General features: G+C 41.1%; 2 protein-coding genes across 2 annotated transcripts; both read right to left on the bottom strand.

Moving 5' to 3' along the window:
* Positions 1-4,596: 4,596 nt before the first annotated feature.
* On the bottom strand, positions 4,597-5,184 carry LOC136353527 (disease resistance protein RGA5-like). Its single transcript, XM_066304533.1, has one exon. The coding sequence runs from the start codon at positions 5,182-5,184 to the stop codon at positions 4,597-4,599; it is 588 nt and encodes a 195-aa protein (XP_066160630.1).
* An 11,671-nt stretch (positions 5,185-16,855) lies between these two features.
* Positions 16,856-18,620, bottom strand: LOC112936558 (uncharacterized). The gene is made up of 2 exons (XM_026020588.2): positions 18,293-18,620; positions 16,856-17,518 (listed from the first exon to the last, which is right to left on the bottom strand). Exons 1-2 carry the CDS (start codon positions 18,513-18,515, stop codon positions 16,992-16,994), a joined length of 750 nt encoding a protein of 249 aa, XP_025876373.1. The 5' UTR covers positions 18,516-18,620; the 3' UTR covers positions 16,856-16,991.
* Between the last annotated feature and the right edge of the window lie 1,560 nt (positions 18,621-20,180).

Here is a 20,180-nt window from a genome sequence, read left to right as displayed (position 1 = left end):
CATAGGGCTCCCGAAAACCATCGCCGCGGCCGACACGATCCGTTTGGCGGAGGCGGAAGCCCTGGCGGCGGCACTACCGCCTGCACCAGCAACGCCGAGCGGAGCAAGGGGAGCAGTCGAGAGGTCCAAACTGCGGCCAGCAGGCGAGGTCGGAGTCTCGTCAGAAGACTCATCGTCGCTGAAAACGCGGGCGATGTCGACGAGTCCTTTCTTTTTGGAGATCTTCTTCACCGGACCTCCCTTCGCCACCGTGCCCGAGGAGAACGCAACTAGAGCCTTCGCTCCTTCCAAATCCTTCCGTCGAACGGGGGAGCTGTTCGACTCCACCCCAGTCTCGTTGTGACCGGGACTTGGGGTAGGAGTGTAGCTAGGGGTGTCGACGCGGTCTTCGATCGCCTCGTTCACGGCCTTATCGGCCATGGCCTCCTCCTCTTCCTCCTCCTCGCCGTCGCGTTCTTCGGCATCGTCCTCGTCGTCGGCGTCGGAGTCCGACGAAGCAGGAACCCTTCGCTTCCTAGGGGCAAGCTTCACTTGTCCGCGCATTCGTTTTCACGAAGGCCCTACATCGTCGTCAGCTTTGTGGGTGTTTACCCGAGGAGGCAATTCGCCGTTGTAAACCCGGTTCGCCCGTCCAGCCGCTTGTCGTGTTAACAACTGGCTATACTCGACGACCGACACGTCGCCGATCATCCTACGGGCCTCGTTTTCAGCCTGGTCGAGGGTCAACGCTGCAAAAGTGTGTAGATATGTTAACAGTCAGACAAGGCAAGATAACAAAGCACAACAGTGTATAGCAAGAGAACAGTCTTACTGTTCATCCCCTCAGGAAGAACCAGGTTTGGCAAACCGTCAACCTCTTCGCCTTGATCAACTCTGACTTGCCATGACTGGGAGAGGGGAAAGATACGAAGCATACAGAATTCCTCCACCAAGTCAAGGCAGCTAAGGCGGGAGCAAACCTTCCACAGAAGAACGAACCGCGCCTCCATAGCGCCGTCCACGGCGATCTTGGGTTTCTGGTTAGGCGCGATCGCCCTACGTCGGCAATAGAGGGCTTTCGCCGAGTCAGTGCCAGCCTCAAAGGGGATGGTGTGATAGAACCACCTAGCCATCCATTGGCGGTCCCACTTCGACATGCCAGCGTTCACCGGCCAGAGATCGGACCGCTCGGGACGAACGTTAAAGTTCACGCTCCCGAACACTGTCTTCTTCGTCCCAGCCGGGGTAATCACCTTCTTCGAGTTCACGGTGACGAAAAATATGGCGCCGAAGAGCTCGGCGTTAGGCTCAAACCCGGAAGTCCGGCACGCCCAGTCGAAGATAGCGATCTAAACAAGCGCCGACGGACTCAGCTGTGGAAGTTCCACCTGGAAGAGGCGAAGGATCTCCGGCAACAACACGTTGCAGGGAAACCGTAGCCCTGCCTCAAAAAAGACGGCGAATACCACCGTCCGATTGTCGATAGGTTTCGGCACCACGGCTTTCCCTGGGGCGAAAGCCTGCCCCGCGACCAACGCCCCAGAGCTGACCAGCTTCGCCAGCTCGACGTCGTCTACAAGAGAGACCCCCAAAAAGGCGGTGCTGTCGTCATCGACTCGGCCGGGATCCGGCCCTTTCGCCGAAGCAGGGTTTGGCTTGCGAGAGGCCATGGTGAATGGTGCGTTTGCGGTGGCGAAGAAAAAGAATGGGCGAAACGCTTGAGGGGTCGAGAGATGCTGTGGAAGAAAGAGACGGAGGAAGAGAGCGCACGCGGTAAAATGGCAAGTGTGGCGGTGAAAAGGAAAGAGCGGTGGGAATATATAGCTCACCCGGGCGACCGTTCGCCTACCCACCAATAATAAAGCGCCACGTGTCGCAAGGGTAGGCGAAACGGTAAATTCCCACCGACCGAGCGGCACAGTCAAAAGCCCACGAAGGGAAAGCCCAATACTGTTCGGTTCGGCCCGGGAAAAGAAAATAATAATAACCACCAATCGCAGGAGGCGAAGTGCGGCAAAATAATAATAGCCGCACAAGTAACAAACTTCATTCGCAGGAATAATATAGGTTTCAGCAGGAGCATCGGTCAAAAGGGGGTGCCGCATACCATACCACATGGTTTGCACGGTCTCGGCCAAAGCTCCAATCTCACCCTTGCCCGTGAGGGGCTTGTTGGCGGATGGCATGAGGCCCTTCGACCAAATCTGCCGAAACCCGTGGCGAAGGCTATGGAGCAAGAACGGCGTGAGGCGAAGAGTCGTACGAGTGCCTTGCCAGGCCAGAGGCGTCTCAGGCGAAGGGTTCAACGCAGAGACTATCTGCCGAAGGAAGACGACTTCGCCATGGCAAGTTCGCCCTCGCGAGGGCCGAAGAAGCCTTTCCGGCCCATCAAGCCTAGGGGCTATAGGGCCGGCGATCACCAGACGGCCCATCAGGGGCCCATGAGCCCCTATAACATTATGTACCTCTGTAAATGTCCCTTTCGTTAGGATAATCATGTAAATTCCCCTGTATAACCTAAACCCTAGTAGTAAGAACCTGTAATGGGGCTATAAATAGTCCCCTAGGGCCATGTAATGGGGGGAGAAAAAAAGGAAGAAATTCAAGATTCAATACACTTCGTTTCCTTCCAACCACTGTTGAGTAACCACGTCTTTCGACGTATGCAGTTGTCATTTCGATAACACTTAACCATAAACTTTGTTTCAAATAATTCGTGGTACTGCCATTGCTCTGCTTTCTACATTTGAGAACTTAGCACTTGTTGCACCCAAGTACTTTCATCACGTGCACCTTGTTGGTATCGCTGATTTTGAGCGCCACTCATACCTGTCATTGCAAACACAAAAACAATAACAAACAATGAAGGTTATCCCTAATAATCTGCTACGCGGTGTAGTGGTGCCCCTCAACAACTCAGCCAAATGGAGCACCTTACCAAGCTCTTACAAGTGTCTTACCAGCAATGCTGAGGACGGTACAACCGGTGGCTGGTTCGTGACACCTTGAAGAACGTGATGTGGCGATTGCAAGGATCAAAGCGGTGCTGACCAGAAGTATATATGTGTAGCTTGGGAGGCACAATATATAGTAGCAAAAAAACGCAATTGTGTTAATCAGAAAATGCAAAGTTGAATAATAGTTCAAAGTACTAGTCAATGTGCTGGCCTAGCCTAGACTCAACTCTAGCTCAAGCAAGCACCCGACACCACTAAAGACTAGATATGAATCAATGCACAACTCTGCACTCAGATAACATACTCAAAGGATGAATGATTTTTTTTTCTTTCTTGGTGCGGCTTTTTTTAAGCACCTTTCTGCCTTCTTTTTTCTTTTTTTAGGTGTGGCTTTTTTCTCTTTTTTTTCTTTGCACCTTTCTGCCTTTTCTTTCTTTCTTTATTCTTTTTTTTACTTTTTTTTTCAATAAAAACTGACCACTGACCTCGAATAGGGACTCAAATGTAAATATGAATATTACAGGGACTCAAACGCAAAGTGCAAAACTAAAATTGGATCATCTCAAAAATGGATTGCTCATATCATGTAGGTTCCGTTTTTATAAAAATATCTCAAATCCGCTACTTAACAATTCTATAAAGAGGGAAATACGGACAGCTACGGATAGATCTGATACGGAGTCTCTCCTCATGCGCACACAGTACTCCCCACACGCGCACAGTACACATGCACAGTACGGCAACTCTAAAACCATTTGATAAAAATTTCTCCAAATCACAAAAACGGAAACCCGACGACGAGACGATTCAATTTTTCAAGATCCCGGCAACAACTAACGAGATGAAAAACTGAACCCAAAACTGACGTACAACTCACACACTTGAGTGATGTACCCTAGACCTAAGTGATGAACAGATGCAATACTCAAAACTAAAAATTAAATCTAAAACTAAACCAGTACTCGACACGACGATGCAACCTAGAATTCAACAAAGTTTAGAGTCGGGTTCTTGACGGAATAATCTAAGCAAAACCCGACTCTAAACGATGACGGCTACTGAATAAATGTGATTAGGGACGTCCTAGGGTTGCCCTAGGGTGCACACCCTCTTGGGCTAAGCCCACAACACAATTACAAGGCCCAAAACCCAAGTCAGATTCGGACTGGATGAGATATATGGCTTGTTTTGTAGATTCCCGGCAACTCGGTAGGAATTTTGACATGGGACCAAAACCATCTGAAAGTAGACTCCATAAGCTTTCTAACAAGTACTCATGGGCCCCAAAATTCCTTCTAGATCAGCGGCTAGGTCCGTTTGAAGTTGATGCTGTCACGAGGCCCGAATCCGAATCCAAAACGTGTGGAACTTTATCTCTTGTCTTCTATGGACCAAAAGTGACGTGGTGAAATGAAAGAAGACTTGGAGAAGGTCTTGATATGGTCCCCAATCAACTTCTTTGATCATCCATGAATTCTTTACGCTCGGTCTCTTTTCCTTCGCCCAAGCAAGTACCTCTGCAAACAAAAACACATAAAACTCATTGTGTAGCAACGTTTGTTCAAATATATAGCATGTAAATCTAATGTAGAACATATGCACCTTTGGTTGATTAATACATAAGGTAGTCATAGTTATATCCGAGCTAGTTGTGTCCTCATCAGGCGAGCGCCATCTTACCGGTCCCACCGGCTCCGACGACGCCCGCCACCTTCAGCCCCCACTCCTCGCCGCCGACGTCCGTCGCCCACCTGGCGACCTCATCCGTCGCCGCGACTTCGACGTCGGCGCCGAACCGCGGTGGCGGCCGCCTGGTGGTGATGGACGTCGACGAGCATCTCCGGCGGCTGCTCCGCCTGCTCGTAGGATGGTGGCAGAGGCCGTACCTGGTGCGCCGCCGCCGCTGTCTCGCCTCCTGCGCGCGTTCCCGGAACTTGGATACCTTGCCGGCGATGAGTATGGCGTCGGCGTTGTCGGCGGCGGCGAGGGCGATCTCGTCCAAGAAGTCGTCGACGTCGTAGGACAGCTCGCGCACCTCCTTCATCCAGCACTTGTCCGCCATGGTCGTCTCCTCCAGCTGCGACAGCTTGCGGAGGAATCCATGGCTCTCTTCGATGTCGTCTCTGAACGAGTGGATCCCGTCGTAGGCCGCTTCCATGTGACCACCATCACCAGCCTGTGGCGGCGAATCGAGCTTCCGGAGAAGAGAGCCCATGGCCCCCGTCCAAGCACTGAACCCCATCTCCATGGCTGCGGCTGCCTGCCTCAAGCAAAGCACACCAAAAATACGTGCGACGAAAGGATACAGATACCGCTGGTTGGTTTGACTTCTTCTTACGAAACTTTTCAGAATTTAAGTTACGAGAAAATTCAAGAAATACCATCGACACACCAAAATCCAATACATGTCATCAATGAGTGCGAGTTATATAAAATATCATTGTACAAGCGATTTTATACTAGAAATGTCATCGCTGTTAGGGTTACATCCATCCCGCGTCGTTTAATGCACCACTTAAAACCCTAACAGTGATTATATTTCTGGGATAAAGTCGCTTGTATGAGAACTCGTATTTGTTGATGGTATTTTTTTTTGAAATTTGGTATTTGTCAATTGTATTTCTTGAATTTTTCTTTTTATAAGTTATCTTATGGTAGATAGTGTACTACTCCCTCCGTCTTAAAATATATCAACTTTTAACAATTAGGATTTGTTCCAAAATATAGCAACTTCTCCATCAACATTCTCTTCCCAACAATCGCAACCCTCCACCATTCACTTTTCCTACCTACCTCTCCTTCTCAACCGATCACAACTCCTTTTTATTTAGTTCTACCTACTTTCTTTGTCCAACTCTATAAACTTTTTATATTCTAGGCGGAGGGAGCAGTTGAAAGCGAAGCGCTTAGGATGACTTTATAACAAACTATGTCAGCTCAGCCCAATATCTTGTGCTTCCTCCGTCAAAAAAAAGACGAACCCTGGATTTCTGTGTCCAACGTTTAACTGTCCGTCTTATATGAATTTTTTTATAATTAGTATTTTCATTGTTGTTAGATGATAAAACATGATTAAGAGCAAGTACAATAGCAAGCTATTAGCCAGCTGTAAACATATTTTAATAAGATAAAGGATGAGAGAGAAGAGCAGCAGGCTACATATCTGTAGGTAGCTGCAGCGCGGACTCCAAGACAAGATGTGTGTATGACAGGTGGGACCATATATTAATAGTATAGTAAGTACCTTTTGTATGAATTGACTATTAGATTGGCTATAGATATATTGGAGCTAATAGTGGGCTATACTATTAAACTTGCTCTCATACTTTATGCGTGACTTGTCTTTTTAATTTTTTCCATATTTTTTTCAAATAAGACGGACGATCAAACATTGGATACGGAAACTCAGGGTTTGTCTTTTTTTGGACGGGGGAGTACGTGTTTTCCTAACTTTTCTACGATTAAAGGTCAGGGTGAGCATCTATATTTTTGCTGATTTTTCGTTAAAATAAACTATATTCTTGAGAGCAAATACTAGCTAGTTCAACAAAGGTTTCCGTAATTAAGCTTATTATAACACCTTCCCAAAAAAAGAAAAGCTTATTATCACACCTTACTGTCACAACTCAACAGCACTCAACTATTGTAAAAAAAATCCCTATGTCGCTAACAACAGCAACCGGTATATTCATATATCGTAAGACACACGGCGCACACATCGGTACATCAAATAATTAGGAATATTTGTCAACATACAAGACGAATATATTAAGAAGCCAGAAGATTGAGATAGCACCACACAACAAGCTACCGGCTCTAACAACAACAACGTCTAATTATTTTTCTTTCTTGCGTGTGTCGACACTTTGCTCAGAACCCAGACACTTTCTTTTGCATAATATAATCTCGATCACATTATATATCAAAGAAACGAGTTGTGCTGTGTACATCCGTTGTGAAAGTAGAGGCCGGATTTTAATCCATTTTCTGAAAAAAAATTGAAAGAAACGAGTTATTACTCAGTCTTAATTAATTATTTTTTTTTTGGGATTTGTAATCCAGCTACTACGCGTCTTGGCGAACTCAAGGAGCTCAAAGGCGAAGCGGACTACGTTCATTTGTGGATAGCATAGCTGAAGGACGAACTTTGCACTGCTACACAAAAAGATTTTACTGGACGCCGGCTCCGTTTGGTTCCAGGTGGGCCATAAGTCGCGCCGCCTAGAAAAACTGGAGGACCGGCTCCGGGCCGGCGCCCGCACGGGAAGATGCATTATCTCGTGCGGGCGTCTTAACCCAACCGCACAGGATAATGCGATTATCCCGTGCGGTTGAATTAAGAGGCCCGCACGGGATAATGCATCTTCCTGTGCAGGCCGTTTAATCCGACTGCGTGGCATTTTCTGTCTCCTAAACTTACAAAAATTAGGGGGGTTTCGACCTGACATGATCCATATAAAAGGTGTAATGCTTGTTCAACTCCTTCATTTGCTTCTATTTTTGTCGGTTCTTATCGGTGCAATATGAAGAAATTTGCACTTTTATAAATGGAGTAGTGTAGGCACTTTTTGTGTTTTGTGTCATTTTTGAGCTAACTAGAAAAATGCCTGTGCGTTGCAACGGGTGAAAGCTATTTTAATCTTATTATTGTTCACTCTGAAATCACTACTGGAGAAACGACTATTAACGACCAGAAATTTGGTCGTTAAAAGTCCAAATGTGGTCGTTAAAGGTCATTAACGACTACAGAAGTGTGGTCGTCAGTGGTCGTTAAAGGCTTTGTCGTTAATAGTATTAACGTCCGACCGATTTTTTTCCAGTCGTTAATTTTATTAACGACGGTGTTCTTCTGCCATCGTTGTTTTCATTAACGACGGTGATATCCTGCCATAGTTAATCTCATTAACGACCGTGATAATATGCCATCGTTTTTCATTTTTCTTTTAACGACCGTGCTTTTCCGTCGTCGCTATTTTTATTAACGACCGTGAAACTATACCATTGTTATTTTATAGACTACCGAGAAACTGTAGCCTCCTAATTTTTTTAGTGACCATGATAATGCATCATATAATTATTCACGATGGCATAATGTGTTACCATTAGCAATACATCAATAACACTCACGGATCAGTTTAAACAACCACACCTTGTAATATATTGATTCCCACAGTTGTCCTGTAGCAGCCACGTGTTTACTCGGTGCAAATACAAAATAATAATGTTCACTGCATCCAACTAGATAAATTATTCAGACAGCACCAACATGATGCCTAATTAAACAATCACTAGAACTTATGGTGAACAAAATTTCAATCTGAAATTGGAATTGCAATGGACTATTCTTTCATGTTTTACGAGGAATCAACCCTTCATCAGCAGGTACCATCTTCATTTGCATCATAGTCATCTCTTTCACTGTGGATCCTGCCATGAGCACATATATATTAGATACGCAAGTTAATGAGTACTATATTTCACATATCATATATGAAAGTCATTTTAGGTGCATGAATTTACCTCTCATGACGTCTTTGTGAGCCAGTGTCACTTCTATTTTCACAGTTAGCATAATAATCTCTCCTCATCTCAGCCCATTCATTCTGCATTTGATTTACAGACTCAACAACCTGACTATTTTCTTCTCGAAGCATTTTGTTTTCCCTCTCTGTTGCTCGAAGTCTAGCATGCAATTCAGCTTTGCTAAGTGCTGGGCCTCGTACATCTCTTGCTTTGACACCACCACCAAATCCAATTAAATGATCACGCCGCTTATTACCGTTGTAACATTTATCCATAACTTCAACATTGGAGAGATTAGGATTTGAGCTAACTACATCCACAAGTTCTGCCTGAAATGAACCAATAATAGTGTTGGACAAATGCTACTGTCAATACCAACTAGAAACCATAATGAAACTATGCATTATCTAAGAGGCGTTCACAGGATAGTTATTCTGCACAAAACCTGAATCTTACATGCATCCTAGAAGATTCAACATCCACCAAAGTGTCTCCCTTCTTGCGAGTCTCAAAGAATAACTCATCCAAAGTTGGTGGTCTGTTTTCCTTTCCTCCCTATTCGAGCAGAGAAATGTATATAGTAGAAAACAAGTGTGATTTAATGAAAAATTATGTACATAATTCTTTTATTTATACCATATTGTAGATTATCTCTATGAAGGGTTTGCTTCCAGTGCGATGAGGCATTTTTAAGCCTGCTCTGTTCTGAGAGTTTCTAAGGCTCATTGCCTGTATTTAGTTAACAAACGGACTCATTTTGGGCAAATATAAGTCAAGTAAAATGCATAGAACATACTGGAAAGAGAGGGGACATCATCACTTACAATAAAATCTTTGCTATAAAAATGCTCCTGGACGAGCCATTGCCAATCAGATGGGTCAAAATCCTTTGGCTTATTTTTTATAGCCTGCTGCATAGTTTTTGCCGGTTTCACAAAATGTCGATCCAAATCTCCACGCCAGTTAATCCAAAGAGACTTGGCATGTTCCATTATCTCATCTTTGTATACATCAATTTTAATATCTGGATCTTCATTTTCAAACTTGTCCTGCAAAATTATAAAAACAAATGATTTCAGTGCAAGCATAGTTTTATTGAAAACAAGAGAGAACATTTCATAGGAAGACAGATGCGTACCGTAATCGAGACAAATATGTGTTCCTGCTCTGTGTTACTAATGTCTGACCATTTCTTCACTTTGACCGGAGTAATGTTCCGATCACGAACAATTCTACCCAGATGACGTGAAAAACTATTCGAAAGAGCACGATTGTTGTAAAACTCAACTTTAATTTTTTGGTTCTCCTTGAGTTTGGCAACTTCCTTACATTTGTTCTTGCCACGGCCCTTGTGCTGAACCATTTTAGTACCTGGCAAATTAGATAAACATAAAAATATGAACTCTAGATATGAATTAAACAAATGATAGTTGAATTATCGTGCATACCATTTTGTAAGGTACCATTCAAACTCTGCACCTGGACTCGTTCAATTACATCTTGCTCAGTATCTAACAGATATGTCAAGAAAACAACTATTATAGTAAATTTATTTATTGAATGGAAAAACTTGTATTGAATGTTTTAATATACCTTGTTCTGTATCTTGCAAATTAGGTTGAGTAGAACGTCTTCTCTTTGCAGCAAGGATACTGTTATGTGCATCATCCGAAGCATGGGATCCATTATTGCTATTACTAATATCTACATGACACAACAAATTGATACGAGGACAAAATAAGTAACTTAACAATATTTCATTTTGTTACTAGTTTACTCCTTGAGACGATGCAGTCCTCACATTTGTTTTTGCCACAGCTACTGCGCTTAACTGATTGAGAACCTAAAACAATTGAAAAACAAATTATACTAAGTACTTTATGTAGAAAATAAAATAAATTCTTGTCGTACCATCACTTGGAGCACGTGAATTAGTTTGCGGACGAAGTCTTCTTTTAGCAGCTTGATTACTATTATGTACGCCATCCTCTTCGGTGGTATCATCATTTGCATCGCCCATGTCTACAATACATGTTAATGCTGTTGATATAAAAATATATATGGCATAAGTAGAGTAGATATTGAGAGGGGAATATTCTAACTTTTGGAATTGTTATATTCCCTAGCTCTCCGAAGCCATGTGTCTATTGACTCTTCGTCTGAATCATCCTCCTCTCCTAAGAAAACAAGAAATTAGTTTTAATAAGCATACTAGCTAGCTATTTGTTCAATATTATCAGAAAAGAAGCATATTAATTCTATTGTTACTTGGTAAATATTATTTAATTTTGAATATACATTCATGAAGGATAATTACCAGGTTGTGGCACAGCAGTGTGTTTCTGGTACTTTAGATTGCTCTGCCTTACATAGACATGCTTGCTCTTTCCTTCTTGCACAATAGCTGTAGCTGACACCATGTTCTCTGGTGACCCAAATAAATCATCAGCTGTTGAAGGTGCTGTCCGTCTTGCAACTTGTTGCTGAAGCAGTCCAGGACTAATGAACTTCGAGTTGTTGTTCTGCAGTGCAGACACTCTATTTCTTCCATACCTTCCAGAAATCATCACAACAACATACAAGGCTACACTAGTGTTAAAATAATTAACAATTGTTATCTGATAGCGATCAAAAGATAAAATAAAATGTTTATGTTGTATCAATAAAATTTGAAATGATAAAAGGAAATTATCATTATTATGGATCAATATAATTGTCAGATAAGAACACAGAAGGACTGCGAATGTTCCATCTTTATGCAAACAAGGAATGTAAGGACAAGCATCATCATGGTTTTCTCTTTCTTTTTAGTGATGCTGAGGGAGAATCATCTAGTATGTCTTCTTCATTGCCATCATCTTGCTCAACTTCAGTGCTTTCATCATCTGATTCTCCTGCTGGTACTTGGTAAGTGTCACGTGGTTGCATTTTCTCAATCAAGTGCCAACCTTTGATCTGATTGTCTTTCACAAAAAATACTTGAGCAGCTTGACTAGCTAAAACAAATGGCTCGTCTGTTTGAAGCAACCGCTGTAGGTTAACACTAGTAAGCCCATATTTATCTATCCGTATTCCACGGTCTTTATTAAATACATCAACCCAGTTGCAGCGAAATAACGGCACCCTCCTTCCACCTAAGTACTGAATCTCAAGTATTTCTGTCAAAACTCCATAATATTCCACATCATCACCAAGAACCATCACACCACTGTTTTGTGTACACCTGCGGCTGTCCCGTCTTTCTGTGCGATATCTGAACCCATTCATGTCATATCCAGTAAAGCATGTTATATTCTTCAGCGGACCACGCGACAATGACAAAAGGTCTTCCATGACCTCACTCTTATCATGCTGGTGCTGCTGATATATCTACAGGGCAAAAAGATTAAAAAAAATAACATCAACAAATATACATATTTGAAACAGTTTATTCCATATATGTAATTATATAAATATTACCTTCTCTTTAAACCAGTTGATGAATTTTTTGTTCCATGTTGAGGTAAATTGTACCATTGAAGAACCCTCTGTACTGTTGCAGTACTCACTGCAACATTTTAAATTAGAAATTACATAAGCTTGTGAAATGAATCGTAAGAAACATGACATAAATAAATGCCATTTTTATCAAGGGATACCTGATATATGCTTGGACTTCATCGCAATTCCGCAGAATATAAATATGAGCTTGTTCTGATTCAAGCATATCAAGATCTCGAGTTTTACGAGAACCAATGGGCCTTCCAGCACAGGAGAAGATTGATAAATTAAATTTGTTACCAATAGATGTGTCATGTATTCTTCCTGGACGATTGTGTTTTGTCTCGACATCATCCAAGTACCTAGAGCTTAATGTCATAAACTCATCTGCAATGTATCCCTCAGCAATTGAACCCTCTGGGCGAGCCATATTCCGAACTAGTGATTTTAGGTAGTGAATTTGTCTCTCAAATAAATACATCCATCGATACATGGTTGGTCCACCAATTAGAGCTTCTCTAGCCAAATGAACAGGCAAATGCATCATGACATCAAAGAAGGATGGTGGAAATTCCTTTTCAAGCTTACAAAGAATTACTGGTATTTGAGCATCCATTTCTTCAAGCTGTTCAACTGACAATGCCTTCGAATTTAATTTCTTAAAGAACTGGGATAGCTCCACAAGTGGTTCATAAATATTTTCAGGGAGCAGTCCACGCAGAGCAAGAGGGAGTATATGATTTAAAATAACATGACAGTCGTGGCTCTTCAATCCTGACATTTTCCGCTCTTTCATATTAACGCAACGACTTATATTTGAAGAAAATCCATCAGGAACTTTCAATTCTTTAAAAAAACTAAGCAGTGCTTTTTTTTGATCTGGAGATAACGTGTAAGGCGCAGGTGGCAAAACCACCTTTCCTCCATCATCTACTGGATGCAAGTCTGGCCTCAGGTTCATGAGTTTTAAGTCACTACGGGTATTAATATTGTCCTTGGTCTTCCCTTTGACATTCATTAGTGTTCCAATAATGCTATCACATATATTTTTTTCTATATGCATCACATCAAGATTATGACGTAGCAATAGAGTTTTAAAATATGGTAACTCAAAAAAAATGCTCCTTTTCTTCCAGTTATCTCCCCTATCACTGCGTGATACTTTTGTCTTCTTACTCATATCCTTTGACAATATAATTCCCTGTAAATCCTGCACTTGCTTGAGCACATCATCTCCGGATAACTCCATTGGTGGTCCTCGGCTCTCTTTTGTACCATCAAAAGAAGTTCTGTCATTTCTCCATCTGTGGCTTCTGCGAAGAAAGCACCGATGACCCATGTAGCAAAACTTCTGACCTTTCTTAAGCCACATTGAATTTGTTTCTTTATGACAAACTGGACATGCCAACTTTCCCTTTGTGCTATGGCCTGATATATTTCCATAAGCAGGGAAGTCATGCACTGTCCAAAGAAGAGCTGCACGTAGCTTGAAATTTGTCTTGGTTGATGAATCATATGTGTCAACTCCATCTTCCCAAAGTTCTATCAGTTCCTCTATCAATGGTTGCAGATAAACATCGATTGCATCCCCAGGACCATCAGGTCCTGGTAGTAGCATTGACAACATTACATTTTGTTGCTTAATGCACATCCAAGGAGGCAAATTAAGAGGAACAAGGAATACAGGCCAGATGGAATAGGAGGTTCGCATGTTAGCAAACGGCTGAAACCCATCGCTAGCAAGACAAAGCCTCACATTCCGAGGTTCAGATGCAAATGATGAATGGATTTTATCAAACTCCTTCCATGCTTTTGAATCAGCAGGATGTCGCATAACTCCACCATCAACCCTACACTCTTTGTGCCACTTAGCATATGCGGCCGTTTTCCTACACATAAATAACCTCTGCAATCTAGGTTTTATAGGAAAGTACCGCATAGTTTTATGTGGAATCTTCTTCCCAGCTGAAGAGTGCTTAATTTCCCGTGTGTGTTTTTCTTTCCACCTAGATGATCCACATACCTTGCAGGATTCAGCATCTATATCTTCTTTCCAGTACAGCATGCAATCATTCTTGCAAGCATCAATTTTTATGTAACTTAGTCCTAGTTCACGAATAGTTTTTTTTGCTTCATAATAAGAATTTGGCAGTGTAGAGTCATGAGGTAGAAAGTCCTTGCGCAGCAATTCCAACAATGCGGTGAAGGACTTATTACTCCATTTCCCCAAATTCTTAACATGAAGCAAATTAACTAAGGCAGATAATTTAGAGATTCTGGACCCTTCATACAGTGGTTGGTTGTATTTGTCAAGCAAAGCATAGAACTTGGCCGCATCAGTGTTTGGCTCCTCTTCAGGTCCCTGATCAGTAGATTCATGTGTCGCTTCGTCTCCACCAGGGGTGTTGCACTGAGGAAATAAATCTTCCATCAGGTCTTGCATTCCATTATATCCTTCCCCATTAAATTCCTGTGAATCATACTCATCAACTTCTATGTCATTCTCTTGTTCTGCTAAGACTTCACCATGATGGTACCAAAATGTGTAGCTCCTCAGTATTCCATACGCTTTCAGGTGAGAAGACACTATGTGATGAGGCAAAGAATATGTATTGCAGCACTTGATGCATGGGCAACGTATAACCTGGACACCATCTAATTTACTGAATGCATAATCTATGAACTTCTCTACACCCTCTAAGTACTCGTGATTTAGCCGATCATCCACAAGGCCCATCCATGCCTTGCTTGGAGCCATCCCCTCTAATTGCTAGTTGATATTAAGTTTTATATAACCCTGTATATATAATTAATGTCAAAGAAGAGTTACAATACACTGTTAGGTAAAATGTCAAGACTAGATAGATATCATATAAATTATTATTTGGCAATATGATTAATTGCACTGCATTCTGTTTTTAGTTGACTATAGATGAAATAATTCATACACAAAAAAAGTGACAGCCCAGCGCTATAAAATATGTTTGATTCAAAAAACAACAATTCAGAAATGTCTAACAAATGCGGACATGCAACAGATTGATTAAGGATAGAATCCAAACATCATGGATTGATTAAGGATAGAGGACAGGCACCAGATCAGAAACGACATGATTTCAATGCAAAGGGAGAAGTAGTGACCTGTAGTAGAACTTTCTAGGGTTTGATTGAAGAAGCACTCGGACGGGAACCACCGGATCAGTAGCGCGATGAGGCCACGCGGCACGGTGCCGCGCTGGAGAAGTAGAGGATCAGCCGATCGGCACCAATGATTAGCGCTCCATCCGTGGTTCTCTCAATCTAGTGAGGGAGGGGATGTGAGAGGGGAGAAGATATTGGGTCTATTATGAATGGAGGAGGAGATATGTACATGGACATATGCCTAAAACTCCTCCTTTGAGCGCCAAAAAAAATAAAAAAGGTATGTAATCACCCGCCATAATTTTTTCCATTCATCTGAAATTTTTTTAAAAAGCCACAACTTATTTTCTTTAATGTCCCTGATGTGAAATTGTACTAATAATTTTTTTAGACTCATTTTTTTCATAATCTCACAACACATTTTCTCTGTTCTTTTTAACTCAAAATTCATTTACAATATATATTATTTTAGTACAATATATTTTATTGTGTTTATTCAAAGTTTTATGCACTATATATAATGGTTGTCTTCTTCTATTGTAATAATCTTGTTGGAACAGTCAATCCTCTAACACCTAATGGCTTCTTGAACTATGCCGATATACCCGATGGCGTTAGATCGGTTATGACCTTGTACGAAGGAGTAAACTTTGTAACTATACTCATTTTTGTCATAATCGGACAATACATTTTCTCTGTTCTTTTTTACCTTAAAATTCATTTACAATATACACTATTTTAGTACAATATATTTCACGGCATATATTTTATTGTCTTTTTTGAAAGAAATATAATGGTTGTTTTCTTCTACTATGATAACTAGTTTGAACGGTCGATCCTCTAACACCTAATGCCTTGATGAACTATGCCGAATATACACCCGATGGTGTTGGATCGGTTATGACCTTATACTAAAGAGTACATTTTTATAACTAGACGACAGTGTTGGATTGGTTGTCTAAACCTCTTAACCCAAGAACAAAGATACGCAGGATAGCGACAAATCCATAAACTATACTAAATTTGGTGTTAACATTGTAATTAATAAAAAATATCTTGTTCACATAGAATGATTTTGGAACATATAGTAGATGTATTTTTTTAAAAAAAAAACGTATGGAAAAGAAAGTAAAATCATTAGAAAAACTTTTGTTCAGGGGACTCAAACCCAGCACCAGCACCTTTCTAACTTAAGGTACAACACAATATCCAACTGGGAAAAGCTAGTTTGATGTTTATTTTATTGTATTGCTACTTTATACATATACTAACTGAAATAAAAGGACGACCAGAAAATCGAACACATCATGTTTAGAGCAGAAAAAAAAGGTAAGATGCATTTTCTGAGCTGTAAAGCATAGCTCATGTACAAAAATATTTCGATGTTATGCTTACAGATTTACAGGCTTACAGCATTAGCATACCCTTGAAATACACATAGCAGTGTACAGGCTGCACTTAAATCATGTACAACTTCCTTGAACAAATCGAGCACCCTTCATCTAGACCTGTACTTGAATACTTTACAACTTTGTTGAACAAATCATATTGCACTGTACAATGGATACAAAGTTTAAAAGGGATAGAACAAACAAATCATTGGTAGAGTCCCAGTCCCTGTGGTGTCTAGCATAACTTAAAGTTCCAGTTGAAGTGAAACTTTCAGACTATATATTGTCCAGCAAAGTACTATCTTACTGCTGCAGAGAATGATACTATAAACTGAAACAAGAATGCACACAGTGAACATAGATCAATCAAGTCAGACCCCACAATAAGACAATATATAGTCTTCATTGAAGATACTAAAGTGATAGCAGAGTCACAGATGCATGAGTTATTCTTTGCTAACAAATAACTGGCCATGAACTGGATGCTGATCGAATTTATATATTATCTATCTAACTGAATTTACTTTTTTCTTAGAGTAAAATACAAAGGGACATAAATTTTCAAAAATTCATCTCTAATCTCTTCAAGTGATTTTTCATAACGAGCTTCAGCTTCTTTTCTTTCCAACGCATTTGCCTCATCTCTAGCGAAGATTAATGCACCCTTTTCATATTCTGCCTTCAAGTATTCATCTTCATCACTCTCTTCCATGGTGTCTGTTACCAAGGAGTCTTCTACAACCTGCTGGTCCATGATGTCTGCTCCCACTTGCTGATCCATGGTGTCCTCAACAACTGAAGCTAAGGAGTACCAACCCATATGGTCATCTTCATTAATCTCCTTCTCTTTCATGGTGTCTTCAACAACGTTTGCCATCAAATTAACCTTGGAGTCTCTAAGTAATTCCTTTGGTTCATCTTCATTTACAACTTGGTACATCTTGTCCTCGACAGCATCACCCATAGTGTCCTCAACAACTGAAACAAAGGAGTAGCTATGGTCTTTGGACCCAACTGAATCCAAGGAGAAGCTATGGTCTTCAGACCCTTCAATTGAAGTATGTATAGAGTTAGCTGGATGCAGAACTCAATTTTAAGTAAATAGAAATAACTTGTATTGCTAGCATTATAGCAGAGGTGAAAACAAGAGATGTACACCATTTAAGTAAAGCACTGCTGATACTATAATTATTTCAAATTACAATTAAAATCAACAAACTAGTAGTACCATCATGAAAAACAGTCTAGGAGAAGAATATATGTCAAATTAGGAAGAACTAATGCACATGTAACTATAATTGTTAATTGCACAGAAGTCACACCTAATGTTTCTGTTTATAAAATATAATTATGAATTCATTCTATGAATAAAGCTAGAACACTTGCTGTTCTTGCCTACAAACAAACAAATTGCCTACATTCCTCTATTACTAAGGCTGTGTTTAGATCCAAAATTTGGATCCAAACTTCAGTCCTTTTCCATCACATCAACATGTCATACACACACAACTTTTCAGTCACATCATCTCCAATTTCAACCAAAATCCAAACTTTGGATCCAACTAAACACAGCCTAATGCTAATGAAAGTGCCATAGCTACCACAACAATAAATTGTCAGGACCATATCAAACATTTCAGGTTGAGGGCAGCATAGAAATAATCAGTATCCACCTAGCAAACTTTGCAGCTTTTATTAGTTTCGAAGTGGACAATACAACCAACACTTTAACCTGGCAAGATTTAACATTTAACCTAGCACATAATTCAATATGTTTCACAAATCATATGCAAATGTTTACATTAGGAGATTGAAGAATACCTGTTGTGACTATTTTCGTCGATTGATGAGTCCCAAGTGAACTGGAACAAATAACAGAGTGGCTGGGCAGATCAGGTGGAGAGATGTACTCATGGAGGAGCTTGGCATCAAGATGTTCATTGGTGGGGAGGATTGACATTTGGGAGCCCTGAGGAGACCATGTAGGCCATTCGATGCAGCCCCTAGTTGTCACCTCCGGTGATAAACTGCGGCTACGAGACATGGCGGTGAATCAACACTTCTCTCATCTCTCAACCTCATGATTTATACTGATTTGGGGCGAAATATGTGGGGGTAGCAGAGGGGATCTCGGATTTGGAATCAAAAACTGTTGATTCATATTGATTTGGGGCGAAATATGTTTGGGGAAAAGAGGGGATTTCGGATTTGGAAGGGAGCAGCGGATTGGAGGGGATCTGATAGACTGTTCCTATGCCAATGATGGGGATTCTTCCTCCCGCTGTGCCGCTACCTCCTTTGTATGGCAAAGAGCAGCAAAGAGCAAAGTTATAGGGAGCATGGGCAGCAGCTGCAGGCTTGCAGCTGTGGAGCGAATCGAAGGCGGTGGCCGAAGCCGAGGGCAGCGGCGGCGGCGGTGGCCGAAGCCGAGTGCGGCGGCGGCTGCAGTGGCCGGAGAGCTGAGGACACAGGTCGCTGAGTAATAACGACCATTTGCAATTGCCCATCCAACCTGAGTAAATAACAACAACGACCGCAGCCCACTACACATTAGCGACCACAAAAAACTAGCGTCGTCGGATACCAGAAATCGGCCCAAAGCAGTATCAACGACCAAGATTATGCAGCCGTCGTTAGTTTTTGGTCGTTGACATTCACTATTCTAGTAGTGAATTCACTGTGAGAATTCGCTTAGATATATATTTCTCTAGAAAATCATATCAAGTTAGCATGCGAGTTTTTTTACATAGATTTCTTATACGGCTCCCATCGGATAGCCTAAACAACCAAAGAATAAGCCAAAATTTAAATTTTCAAACTTAATTTTGAGATTGATTTTGAGATATTTTCAACGTAGTTTCTTTTTCAGCATTGGCTTTTAAGTAACTAAAAACACATATATAAAAGTTTTACCTATAAATTCATTTTTATTCCCTGATAAGCCGTTTTGGCTTATTAGGGAAAAAGCCAAACGATGGAGGCTTACGATTCCTTCCATATTTCTAAAAGCAAACGAACTTAAAACGTTAACCCGACTCAAATAAAAATATGTATTTCTAAAAGCAAACGAACTTAAAAACTAACTCATACACGGATGACGTACCAAAATACCGATAAAAACATCTTTAATTTTTATAATACCATAGATAGGTATAGTATAGATATATATGTATAAAGGTAAAGATAAATATAAGGATAGAGATTTTCATCTTATTCAAATTTTTTTATAGTGTTTATGTTCTCTAAAAATCATGAACAAACATAAGAAAATAACTTTAGGGTACATGTCTTAAAAATTGAAATTATATAGGAACAGAAGAATCTTAGGTAGGTGCTATAAAAATTAAAGTTGTGTGTGAACATAAAACTCAGAAACAGTCTTGCTTTCACGGGAACTGGAGGGCATACGTGCATGCGTCAGGGTTGTGCGCACGTGCATGCGTCAAGGCTAGCGCATGGCCCGGACGCGGTGCGCAGCGTGGAATGCGGGAATTGCAATCGGATGCGGAGGGCAGCGAAACGGACAACGTGACCATGGACAAAAAAAAATCGTACGGGACGCAGTCGGACAAGGTGACATACGAAATTTACCAGCAAAAACATCTTAAACTTTTATAATAGGTAAATATATATATTGTTTGTATCACATGATTTTTAAAGTATTTAGTAGTCCGATTCTTTTTTAGGTTTGTCTCCATTAGTTTAATTT

The sequence above is a fragment of the Oryza sativa genome, chromosome 10 (assembly GCF_034140825.1).
Source record: "Oryza sativa Japonica Group chromosome 10, ASM3414082v1".
Lineage (NCBI taxonomy): Eukaryota > Viridiplantae > Streptophyta > Magnoliopsida > Poales > Poaceae > Oryza > Oryza sativa.
Note: the sequence above shows the minus strand (reverse complement) of the source record. Positions and strands in the feature narration are given on the sequence as shown.

What these genes read in the sequence shown, in the direction of transcription:
- LOC136353527 (XM_066304533.1), bottom strand. Translation starts at nt 5,184, where the DNA reads ATGGAGATGGGGTTCAGTGCTTGGACGGGGGCCATGGGCTCTCTTCTC.
- LOC112936558 (XM_026020588.2), bottom strand. Translation starts at nt 18,515, where the DNA reads ATGTCTCGTAGCCGCAGTTTATCACCGGAGGTGACAACTAGGGGCTGC. An exon ending in GACGAAAATAGTCACAACAG is followed by an intron (nt 17,519 to 18,292) that starts GTATTCTTCAAT and finishes CTTCAATTGAAG; the next exon opens with GGTCTGAAGACCATAGCTTC.